The sequence below is a fragment of the Beta vulgaris genome, chromosome 7 (genome assembly GCF_026745355.1).
Source record: "Beta vulgaris subsp. vulgaris cultivar EL10 chromosome 7, EL10.2, whole genome shotgun sequence".
NCBI lineage: Eukaryota > Viridiplantae > Streptophyta > Magnoliopsida > Caryophyllales > Amaranthaceae > Beta > Beta vulgaris.
The window spans coordinates 58,032,362-58,045,660 of NC_079208.1; the positions used below are offsets into that span (position 1 = coordinate 58,032,362).

Below are 13,299 nucleotides of genomic sequence, written 5' to 3' on the forward strand. Positions count from 1 at the left end.
GAACATTATGATCCTATGGGTGCTTCCTCTCACAGTTTTTGCACATTTAATAATTTGCTCATTTGAAAAAAATATGTGAAAAATGTGCAAACAAGTTTGCTTGGAAGCACGTCGTTTTAAGTGTTCATACAATTTTATATTGCTACGAGCCTACAAGCTGAGCGAGAGAAAATGAATATTAGTTTTTTTTGTAGGAAACAAATCTTAGTGTTTATTTCTTGTTCGTCTTGGCCAAAAGAAAAATAACAATAGATTCTTTCAATTCCTCTTTAGGGTATGTTCTCCCCAGCTTATTTTCAGTTCAGTTCAGTTCAATTCAATTCAGTTCAGATCAGTTCAGACCAGTTCAGTTCAGTTCAGCTCAGCTCTTGATAATACTTTTACTCTCACATATCACTATTCATTTCAGTTCGGTTCAATTCAATTCAGTTCAACTGTTTTATACCGAAAAGAACAGACCCTTAATCACAAACAGGAGTACGATATAAGTAAATGTAGTAGTATTATTACATGTTCAAAAAAGGCGGAAACAGGAGAACGATGACATAGGAGAAAGTGTAAAGATTACGAATAGTAAAGAAGACATTTCTTGACGTCTAAGCGAAATTCTTATTCTCTAACCAATTTTTGTCGTGTGAGTCAAGACAATGGATTTCACTACCAGCGGTATTGTGGTAATAGGAGTATCAGGTTCTAGGTGTCGGTTAACGGATTTTGACTTTTGAATCTTCACTTATATTGAGATAAATCAATTTCCTTAACCCTATCTATATGATGTTAGTGCTTGAAATTTATTTGATTTCAACAATGGTCTGAATATATCATCATAAAATTATTAGAATAGACGACTCAATTTTAACATAAAATTAGATGAATTTAATATTGAATTTTTCAAACAAGCCCATTCTATTTCACTCTAACCTGACACTATTCTAGGTACCCTTTCTCTTCTCCTTTCTTTGTTTTCTTGATTCTCGAACTACAACGGACAATTTCAAAAAATAACTTGATATTACGAAACGAATTGAACTAGTAACTAAATGAAATAAATTAATCACTAAACAAGTTAAAAACATCATTACTAAATCGATTAAATCGGTCACGAAATAAATTACACTGGTCCCTATATCGATAGTTACAATATTAAAAAATGGTGACATATTCTCTTCTTATTATTGAGCTTGGACCGTGCCTAATTTTAAATTAAAAGTAAACGCTCACTTCCAAGACCAGCTGTTATTTATTTGATTAGAAGAATGGTTTGATTTACTTTATTAAAATTCAAACTAAAAAAATAATCAACAAAAAGTTCAAATAAATCTAAGCAATTTAGCTAAATGATGACATCATATCAAAACGAAGATTGAACAAGGATTTTTTTTAAACAGTAGTTGCTTCATACAACTAAACACTAAAAGCTTTGTAAGCAATAATAATGTCGAACAGAAGCTTATGTATTCGGACTTCAGAGCCAACTATGAGTCTATGAGTACAGAATCAAACAAGCAATACGCACAAAAATATAAGGGTAACAACTTATAGATGGACCTATTCTGAATACACCGAACCGACTTGAAGCAAATGGCAAACAGGGCTGAGCAAGCATACCATGGGGGGAATGCTTATAATGGTCTCGGTCGATTTTGTCTGAAGAAATCATCTTCTTGAACATGAGTTATACATATCTGAAATGCAGGACACAATTTTCTATCTACTGCTGGGTTTCTTTTAGATTGTCTGGCAGTGAAGACATTATCATCCTTTGGACATATTCTTCATGCCACTCCAATAATTTGCAGTTTAGACGACGGTGCACAAAATAACTGCAAACAGAAAAGAGAAATGACCAAGTTATGATGAATCATCCTCTTGTAGTTAGCATGGGAAGGGTTGATTAAGAATGGTTTCTCATGGTGCGAGGAAGTACGAGCTTGGCAAGGTGGTAAAAAGGTAATTCTTTACAAAAAAAATATTAAGCACCAAGTCTACAAAGTAGAGTATTATTGGACTAAGGAAATTTTACCTCATGCAGCCGATAAATCATTATATTGCCACGGGTTGAACTCCTTGGTCTCCACATCTTCTAGCTCAACGACGTCGGACCTATCTATTTCTTCCCGATGCTCAGTGTATTTACCATTGTACTGATAAATCTCCATATCACCCCACGGGGTAGTCGCAACCTCTTCGGTGAGATTGAACCATCTTGGAGTATAATTGTCACCTTTGGCTTCTCTGTTTCTCTTTTCTGCTCTTTGCCTCTCCTCCAAACTGCAACCCAAACAGAAAACGGTCAGCAACTAGAGATAAAGGGACTTTATCACCAACACAATCTTTCTTCCTCTTTGGAATAGGTTATGGTAGAGCTGACCATTTTGGCCCGGCCCGCTTGTTGGGCAGAATTTTTTGGTCCGCGGTCGGGCCCGGCCCGGTTTTATTTTTTTTTGGCTCTGGGCAATCCAAAAATGGCCGGCCCGATTTTGGCCCAAAAAGCCCACTCATTTTGACCCGAAATAGCGGGTTTTGGGCACAAAATTTTGGCCCGTCCCAACCAATGGACAATTTTTTAAACCCAACCCGGCCCGAACCCAGCCCGGCCCATGATCACCTCTAGGTTCTGGCTCTTAGCAGGAGCATCTCCTTTTCATCCTAAGCCAATACTTCCTATATCTTTGAATTAGTTGTACGCTAGGGAGTTCTCTGCAAGACCGCAACTAAGCGAATCTTTTTTTTACACATGCCGCATTTTTTTTTATCGGATGAGGGAGCTCCAAACAAGAAGACAAAAATACTAAAAAGTCAAGGAAAAAAGCTTGAGGGACTAAATGTGGCGGAGCCACACCTGTAAAATCATCCTCTAATATATGACATCGTACGTGCTGCATATGCCAAAAGCCCGGATGGATAAATGAAAATCTTAAAACAGTGCTGGATCATATGCTCAGATGGTTTTAATCCCCTCAAACTTGTTACTCTTCTTCAAATCAATGACATGGCAGTATATAATAACACCAAATGAGTGCCAAAACTGGCAAGAGACTAAATGATTTATACTTGCTAAATGAACAGATTAGGTTGTTTCTCAAATAAGCTTTCCATTACAGGAGAAAATTTTGATCATGTAATTAATGGCACAAAACCTTATTGATGCATCTCAGGGAAACAGATAGTCCCTCTATCCCATAATGTCACATTTGGGATGGGAAAGATGATTAAGAATAGCTACTAAATGAAGAACACAATATTGAAAACGGATTGAAGAGAGAACAAAAAGAAGGTGTTGGGGGAAGAGAGAGAATGATAACTGAAATAAACATAACTATATTTCAAATATTAACTTCAACTTGAAAAGGAAGTGTAAAGTTTATTTTTAGATACCCCAAAATAGTAATGAAGGATAGTAGACCATCCCAGTCAGACGAATAGGAATTGATCACAACGATGACATAATGACATAGCCATCAGCTATCAGCTAGCACTTTGGTCAATCATTTCATGTAGGTAACAACCATGAAATGCACAAATAGAACTTCAGAGATACCTGGTTTTTTCTGCACCAGACTTAGCTAGATCACCTTTCTCAAGAGCATATCTATCAGGTCGTAAACGAGAATCTGACACCAATAACTTCTTGGGGGCTGTGTCAAAACTGTTTATCTTGTGGGCAAAGTAAGTATATTGATGTTTGTCATTTTTCGGGGTATCTGCCACGTGCCAGACCTGCAATTGTATACAGGCACAAGGAGAGTATGCAAACTGAAATCAAAATTAAGACCCCGAAGGTTACATAAAAGCACCTAGTGTATGTACTACTGCGAAGACTATAATAGTATTAAATATCATGCAAAATAGCAGAATTTAATTAGTGAAAAATAATCAAGTTTCATGTGTTATGTTGTAGAAGAGCAGAGAAAGAAGATGATTTAAGTAGGTCAAAGTCACATATGCATAGAGATGATAAGAAGCTAAACCGTAATTAAGCTTATCAATAAGCCAGAAATAAGTACGACTCCGTGAAGCCATAAGCTTAAAGATCTCACTGGATGCTGCTACGAGAAGCAAGCCATTCAGACAAATGAAAGATAAATCACAATTTCTAAGATATGAACCTCTTTCAGTTCTGTGCCAGGTAGAGGTTCCCCTTCCACATCACATTGTTGATAGCTCAACGATTCATTCCATTTGCCGGTCATCAATACTTTAGGCTCCTCATTAGCATCATAAACATAACCATCCACCTCATATCGACCAGCCCTACAAGAAAGCACAAATAAGTGCCAAAAACAGAAAAGATAAATAAACTGAATAATTAGATTTGAGTAGAAAGGGAGTGCGGGGGGGGGGTAAAGAAACAGTTTTAGAGAACTTAAATAAAGTGTTGCAAGTGCTGTGAGACATAAACAGGAAACACTAGATATGCAAGCCATAAACTCGAGTCCTCCAGGATAGGATAAAGAATGATAAAAAATATTAATCATCAGCAGAAACAAGATGTGCAAGCAACAAGGATACTTTGGAAGAGCTAGCATGAGGCACTGTAAGTCCAAGACACAAACTAACAGGAAAACTATGGATATCACCATGCCAGACTCTGGAATACAATGGACAAAGCCAAATTTCTTACTGAAAAAGGGAGCAGAGAGGCAACCAAAAAGTCTTTTGAGCATAGTGTTGTCTCAATTCTGTGAAGCATATCAACAGGCAACACTAGAAATGCCATGTCGAATGCTCACATGAGACAGAATAGGTAAAAATAGGACAGAACAAAAATATAAGCCTATAGCAGACACAGGACAAGCTAGCATGCGGTACTGCCAGTTATGAAACACATACAACAAGCAAACACTGGGCACTGCATACTGCCAGTTCCAAAAAAACATACAACGGGTGAACACTGACGTTTAATGTCAACGCTTTTGGTCTTTTGGGGTGCAATGGACTAAGCCAAAGGTCTTACTGAACAATCCACTCATTTGCTGAGAATTGGCAATCCAATTAATTGTCTTTCGAACCTAAAACAGGAATAGCCTCTTCGCAATTGTATTATTGTAGCATTAATACCAAATACATCTACTAAGTAATTGAATGGGTAACACTACATAGATCATACCCCTCTCCCCCTTCCCCACCCCCCACCTCAAAATACAACTACATCTGAGTCTTTCTAAAGGTATTGGGTAATAGTACTTTGTGTCTAATAAACCCGGAAAAAAAAAAAAGAAAAAAAAAAGAAAAACGGCACAGTCAAGTAGCAGAGATCCCTTGGCATCATTATCTGAAATACAAATGGTGGAATTAAAGGATTCAGATATCACTACATACCCAAACCATCCGCATGGTTGAAAATACAGCACAACTTTATCTCCTGTAGTTAAATTAGTCAGTATCATCTCGCCCGGTGAATCCACCCATGTTCGACCAAATATTAGGTTATGAACTTTAGTAGGAGGGGGAACCAAATCCAACATTACACCACTTCTTTTGAGAGTCACACGGGTTCTGCATTGAGAAAACAAGGTAAAAATATTATAAAATTATATAACTAAAAGAGAAAAGGTGGTGCCGAATAAAACATTTCAACTTAGCAACGTCACCACTATATACTATCAGTCGCAGCATATAAATGTGTCAAATCAAGATACATATACAAAATTTTAAGCATACATTAGAAGTGCTGTAACTTGGTGGTTTCTGGTTGCTTAGCTAGTCATGCTAATTGCTAGGTACGACTGCTAGATCTTTAATCTAGAACTTGGACAGAAGGAAACACAGATGTGGTCATTAATTAATTATAGGCGAGGACGCAAAAGCCCTCGCAACCAAGGCAGGAAGCAAGCAACAAAGCATCCACACAGAGCCAGCACAATATTAAACCGTAGCTTCCATCATGCATGCATTTCAACTGTTGATTTTTTTTAAAAAAAAAATCTTTAGTGGTGCAGAATTCTTGCTAATCAGGGTTTGAGTTGGGCTTACGAGCCTATAAGAAGTTTCCAATATTAAAGAAGTTCATTAGCTCGTTGATGATATTAAACGAGAATTCTGCCTTAATGGCACCATTTTACTTTTTGTGGATTAAACCCTTGTCGTATGCTTTGTCACTTCAATTTACCAAGGTTGCCACTAGTTTATTTAGATATACTTCTTCCGTTTCTTAAAGGTTGCTATATATTCCTTTTAGAGAAATTTAACAATAGTGGAAAAGGCTTTAGCTATTTGTAAAGAATATCTAGCTTGGCTTAATTCACTAAGATCTAAAGTTCAAGGCCATTTCTTCAATTTGTTTGAATATTCACTAGCTGTCCTCCTCCTTGGTTTATGTGCAAAAAAAATATAGCAACCTTCAAGAAATGGAGGTAGTATAAATTTATTGCCTTCTGCTTATTTCTTTGAGCCGAGTTCATATCTTTATTATTTTCAGTTAAGCATCAAACACAAAAAAACTGAATATACCCCTTTTACTTCGGAAAATTTTGACAAATATCACGAAGAATCCTTCAAGAAGGGAATATGCATCAAGTCTTTGTTTTGGTATGAAAGCTGATGATAAGAATTTATTAAAGCTGAACTTAGTATCTTAATGGAAGTATTTTAAGCTTCCCAATTATTCCCCCCCCCTCCCCCTCTCTCCACCTCACCCCCTCTTCTTCTTACCCTTCCTCTCCAACGGCTTCAGCCTAACCCTAATAAGGCATTCTCGGCAACAATTTATAAATAGCTATTATAAATTGACCAAGTATTAGGAGGTGGTGCCTAAAACTTGGGATCAAATCTCATCTAAATCATCTCCCCATGTGACTCTCTTTACACCAAAAAAAAACAAATTGACGAAGACAACACTCTAATATAGGTGAACTTGTATCCATTATCTAGCTCATATTTTATTTTGGTTCGACCCGTAGTCCCATATGAAATAACGGACGGTATCAATTTAACAACACTTTTTATAATTGCGTGAGGTAGCCAGCACAAGTCTATCATGCTTGAATGTGCCACTTCATCTTGCAAAATTTGGCAGAGGTTTATTCTTATTCTTCTTTTTAATGGTATAAAATTGATGATCATATAGGTTTATGTCAACCTTCTCATATGAGTGCATAATTAAAAAAGAGCATAATAGCTTGTGGAAGATATTACATGAGAATTATCAGTCTTAGTGCCTCCCTTTTTCTCGTGTGTATAAAAACTTTGTCTTTCTAGACTTACCACTTCTTTTACCAAACCTAGAGCCACAAATTTTCGAGTTATTTCTTGGGCTTTGAATTGCTTTGAAAATTTGCTTTCTGCTTAAAAATTATCTAGAAAATATGCTCTAATAGTCTGATGTGTTTCTCTTAAAATTGGTGGTGCTTTTTTAACAGTGGTCCCCCGTATTGCCTGTTTACCCAATTCAAGAAGGAACCTTTTCATGGTCTTAAATTTTTTTTCACTCCACCAGCACCTGCCACATTTAATAGCAGTTCAATCCTACTTTAATGAGGCTTTAGCAAGAATAAAAACAGCCTATCATGTATCAGAAAACAAACTTCGCATTGACAGCAGAAAAAATGAATGAACGAATTTGGAAGCAATAATGTGCAATTATGCATCACACATTACAAAAGCTACCTTCTAGCTCATCAAAAGTTTTTCAGAACCTTCTTATGTGCATATTGAAAGCATAACATGGCACAATGCGTGCTAGGTATATTTAATGCCGGATAAATCAAGAAAACACAAACGTTCTCTTCACCTAAAATAGAGTGATTTGGTCAGAAAATTTGAAAATGTATTATGAATCTTTCTAGTCTAATCTGGTCTAGATCTTTATCGTCTGGATTTCACTAGTGTATCCTGAACTTTGATAATCTAAAAAAAATGATAATGTGGAATCTTGTTAGTTCCTTTACAAATGTGTACTTTCAATATATTAACTTTTTATAATCCAATAATACATAATTAAAGATTTAATGTGATGTAGAATGATCTAATTCAAACTAGAACAAGTAATAAATGTTTGTTCTCTTCACCTCAAACAAGTTATAAGTCTATTAAGTTCAAATAAGTTCAGCCAAGTTGCAATCAGTTTACATAAGTTCCATTAGGTTCTAACACCTTACAGAATAAGCTTCGATAAGTTTACATAGATACCAATAAGTTTAGTTAAGACAGGTCAAGAGTGAACAAGGTGAAAAGAATGCACCCTAGTTATCAAAAATAAGGTAAAGAAAATAAAGCGTTATACGGCCATACTCATTAAGGAATCAAGAAGCACCCCAAAGTCCCAAACACAAATATAATCCTTACCTTCCAACGGGATACACATCAAGGGAGTTGCCTAAAAATTTTGTCTTCAGCTTCGATGTCACATCATATATAAAATGCTCATTTTCACAATGTCCAGCGCTCATAGGAGGATGATGGCTCACCTAAATACGTAAAATGAAAACCATCAATATTATCTATTTAATAATGAGAATAGCAACATCATGTAACTCAGCCGAAGCTACAAGCATGTGTTCAGCTATGATGAAGTTAAAAGGGCTACAGACCTGCTCTGAAAGAAATGTTATCCCATTATGATTGACCATCTCATAGGTTTCACCAAGAATGGGATTGAAAGGCTTCCAGGTGCGCTGAAAAGCATAGTACACAGATATTGCCCAAGATGCTGCAAATCAAGACAATAGATTTCATATCAAACAACTCATGAATAAGTCTCAGATTTGATAAGAAAGCTTACTCACCGGCATACACCAATCGCATATACGGATCTTCACATTCATCAGCCTGATCTAACAGGTGGCTGTACTCCATTAACTGTCATTGCCATACATCATTTCCAGTGTCAATTCAATCACAACAAACAAATAAAGCACAGACCAAAACTGCATACACATCAAAGATAAACAAAAGAGAGCACAAACCTCAGCCATTTTCTGCAGCATAGTCATAGGCTCAAAGATTATAACAGGCAGCGTCACCATTGATGTTACATCAGATCCAATATACTTCTGCATCATTTTCCAGTAGCTATCTCTCTCCTGCAAATGAAAAATGTTGACAAATAAGGTTAACATGAAATGGCAGGAGAATACAGATTAAAAGGAAAAGCGGGTTCTCCATTAACCTTTGAGATTGAGCATGTAGGGGTTTAAATGGAAATATGAGCTTTAACTACAATCTTCCTATGTCCTTATAATTGTCAAATTTCCTTTTTATATGTCCCAATCGTTTTCTCAAGTTTCTGATATACCCCAGGTCCAAATAAAGTTTGGTGTTAAAAGTTACACTTTGTTTGGATAGGAGGAAATGGAGAGAAAGGGAAGGAAAGGGGGGAGACGAGTTTCCTTGTTTGGATAAGGGATTAGGGGAAGGTAAGGGAGGGAGAGATAAAAATTTATTTTCCCTCCCTCTTTAATAAACATCATCCCTCCTCATTTGAGAATTTTGGAGGGAAAATGAAGCTCCATCTTCTCCCTCCCTTTCTTTCCTCTCCCCTTCCTCCTCTATCCCTCCTATATTGCTATCCAAACAAAATGATAAAGAAAATTGAGACAATCTCATAAAGGATGTTTGCTATACCTTTTTGTTCCTAAAAATATGACATATAATAAACATAAAGTAAATACAGTAGGGGTAAAAACTGAAAACAGGAAACACCAAAGGAGAAAACAAGGTCACAACATTTACAAGGAACTATACAGTATATAAAGCATTGACCTTGTTTCACAAGAGGACTAAACTAACCTCATTTATACTTATAATTTGGCAAAATCACTTGAAGAATGTCATAGGCACATTATATTTATCTTTTCCAATAAAAGACATTTGAGACCGGCTCCATACACTGATTTAGAAAATAATAATAAATGACATGTTACATTTTTTGAGGAACCATGGTTATTATTAGTTTTTTAAAAACATAATCAGATAAATTTGGAAAATTAATAAAGAGTAGGAAAACATGTAGTTGCCTTCTTTTGAAAGCTTAGCTAATCTCAAAGTAGATTTTTCATTACATAACTTCAAAATTGACTTATTTTTACCACATATTCTATACTTTTTATTATTGTGGCGTTCCATAATCTCATCAAACTAAGTTGTACTTATTGTATCTTATACTTCATAGTTATGTAGTTTCCACAATGATATCCCTTTATTCAAGATGTTGATTGTAATTCTAATTCACTACATTGACAGTTCACATAGAAAGAGAAAGCCATTTCCTGATCTCTGGTAATGGTAATTGATTTACATGCACACAAAATACACATTCAATACTCGACATGTCTAAAGGATTATTCATAAAAATCTATCTCTTTCTCATAGTCTTTATCTTTCCTCTTTGACAATTGTCCAATACGTCCCATATCTTCATATCTTTTCATGGATTCTGATTTTTCATTTTTCAGCATACAGAATTTATTTGTAATAACTTCATGATAGTACTAGATACTCCTAACCAAACATTGGCAGCTAAAAATCTACTCTCTATCTCTTTTCTTGTGCATTCGAGAAGGAAAGTCAACTAAGATTATAGATCAAATTTAACATAATGCAGAATATTCAGAATACTTATAGTTTGTAGAATAGACAATTGAATAGAGAACTGTCTGGTAACTCAAGAAAGGATCACAAACGGTTGAATATATATCGATTATTTGCTTTCTCGATTACGTGTCTAAAGTGAGGATTTTTTGCCCTCAAGGCTGTATCCAATCTCAATAAATAAAATCTCCAAAAAATAAGATGCACACTCAAAAGCCTAAAACATCAACATGACCATACATTGCTACATTAAATGGTAACTATATCACTATATGCAACAATTGACATGTATAATAGGTACACTAGAATGTTACCAATATGGAATTCCCTAGTTTTCAAATTAACATAAACTTCAATACTAACACAAAATCTAAGCTTACTGAAGTACAAAGACCAAACAGAACAGTGTGGATAAAATGTCAATTTCAGATAAATCCAGTTATAGTTACCTCTTGTTTCCACCTTCCTCTCTGTGCTTCTTCCTCAGCATCATCCTTACCTCCCTCGGGATTTACGACTTCCAGATTTTCATAACCAATTAACCTAGAGATAACACAAAATCTATAAATATACAAGAAAACCATACATTTCACAAAAAAAAAAACTCAACTTCAATTAACAAACTAAAATGAATTAACAACGACAACCAAAGATTATTCGACCATAATTCACGATATACAATAACAATAAATTATCTATACAACATTAAACTCAGCTTCCAACATTTAAACATTGAATAATTCGACAAAATTACGAATCGAAAACAATCAAACTTCAATCAATTCCCTGAAATTGCTTAAATAAACGTCGAATTACAGAATAAATTAAAGAGAAAAGCTAAGAGAAGAGGAGAGAGAAAGGGACGCACCCGTTGACAGATCTATGCATAGCGTTACTAAAGACGGATAAGCTAGAAGTCATCGAAGCGAAAAAGCCCTTATTTTCCATCTTTTTCTTGGGGCTTGACATGTTTGAATTTGTGATGAAGGTGAAATTAGGGATTCAAATTGGAAACCCTAATTAATGTCGAATAGATCAGTCCCGAGCTCCGGGATCAGATTACTCAGCGATCAAAGGAGAAAGAAGAGGGGAAGTGTGTGCGCTCTCATAATTCAATTATTCATAGAGAGGGTAACTTTGTTATTTCAGGTAGTGGTAACTGGTAAAGATGGCAAAAAAGTTCGAATTATGACTGATTATCACATTATTATATTATTGTAATTTTGTTTGGTGTATCTTCTTAAAATAATTCAATAACTTTAAAATATTGATTTAAGAGGTTTGGGGCGTGTTCGGCAACAATAGCTGTGAATTGTGATAGTAGCTTTTAGCTGTGCTGGTAGTTGTTAGTGGTTGGTGGGTAACTTTTAGCTGTTAGCTGTCCAAGTAGCGGTATAAAATATTGATGTTCGGTAAAAGTAGCTATCAAAATAGTTGTTTACAAATAGTTAATTAAAAACTCAAACGAAACTTTAATGTATAATTTTTGCACCACTAAACACTACCCTAAAAGCTACAAATTGTAGCTTTTACAAACACTACCATAATACTACTTGTAACACTAAAAGTTATTTACACCACTAGCTTACCAAACACTACTATTTTTCTTAATTAGTGTTTTGACCTAGTCAAGACACTAAAAGTTACTTAAAAAGCTTGTGCCAAACACGCCCTAAAATTATCAAGTTGAACTCTAGTAGTCGTAGCCCGTAGGTTAGGTAGAGGGAGGAGGCGCAAAAGAGGATCTAAGCGAGAAAGTGAAAGAACAAACAAAAAAACAACTAAAATAAATTTAGTGGACACTTGAACATAACCCTCGTAGTTGGGGATTGAGATTATTATAAAAGACAACTCATAGTTTGTATAAAAGAACAAACAAAAACAAAAGCATTTGGTTCGGTACTATGGGGTACAGGCAAGAAGATAGACCCTCCACCTCCATAAAAGAATGGATTCAAACGCCACTAAGCAAGATATGGAGAATCAATGTTCAAACAACTCAAAGTTCTAACCAATTTATGAACTTTGCCATAGACCTGGGGGAGGAGCACCAGCTAACGGTGAAAGCTATAGCCACTATGTGGGCGATATATGGTTACACCGAAACGAAATTACCTTCAAATCCAGTATGCCGGACCCACAAAGAATAATGGCTTATATTGCATAATTGATCCAAAGACAATCAATAGTTACCTCTCTTCAGAACAAGAAACAAGGGAGCCAAGACTCAAATCAAACAACTACTGGCCTAGCCGTGCGTGGATGCAAGGAAGGATTCAAGATGGCAATTAGAGTGTTTCCAATTAGATGGCTCTTGGAAGAAGGATAAAAAAACTCTACAAATGCATGGATAGCAGCTATTACATAAGTGAATGAGAATAACACAGAAAACTGGGAGTCAACAAAAGTTCTTGCTATACACCAGTTCAAACAGAAGCAAAAGCCATCTTACAATGCATTGAGAGTTTGAAAGAAGAATTAAAAGCAATTTCAACCAAAACAAATTCTCAAGAAGTCGTCGAAACTCTCGTTTCCACTGCCAACGCACTGATGGAAATAAGAAATATCATCTTCCGAATAAAAGGATAGATCAGCTAACCTTCAATTTGTCTCAATAATTAAAGTTAAAAGAGAGGAAGTTTCCAAGGCTCATTTTCATGCTTCTAAAGCAAGGACAGAGTAGCCCGCTCCTCTCTATTAGCCGTTGTCAAAAAAAAAAAAAAACATCTAACATCTAACATCTACTATTCTATTGACGTCTTGACGATA

The 13,299-nt window shown here is 35.6% G+C and overlaps 1 protein-coding gene across 1 annotated transcript; it reads right to left on the minus strand.

Moving 5' to 3' along the window:
• Window positions 1-1,351: 1,351 nt before the first annotated feature.
• LOC104900096 (oxysterol-binding protein-related protein 3C) lies at window positions 1,352-11,681 on the minus strand. Its single transcript, XM_010687436.4, has 11 exons — window positions 11,399-11,681; window positions 10,980-11,073; window positions 8,907-9,023; window positions 8,727-8,799; window positions 8,532-8,650; window positions 8,287-8,408; window positions 5,323-5,499; window positions 4,110-4,254; window positions 3,542-3,720; window positions 2,024-2,271; window positions 1,352-1,823 (listed from the first exon to the last, which is right to left on the minus strand). Exons 1-10 carry the CDS (start codon window positions 11,497-11,499, stop codon window positions 2,025-2,027), a joined length of 1,374 nt encoding a protein of 457 aa, XP_010685738.1. The 5' UTR covers window positions 11,500-11,681; the 3' UTR covers window positions 1,352-1,823; window position 2,024.
• Between the last annotated feature and the right edge of the window lie 1,618 nt (window positions 11,682-13,299).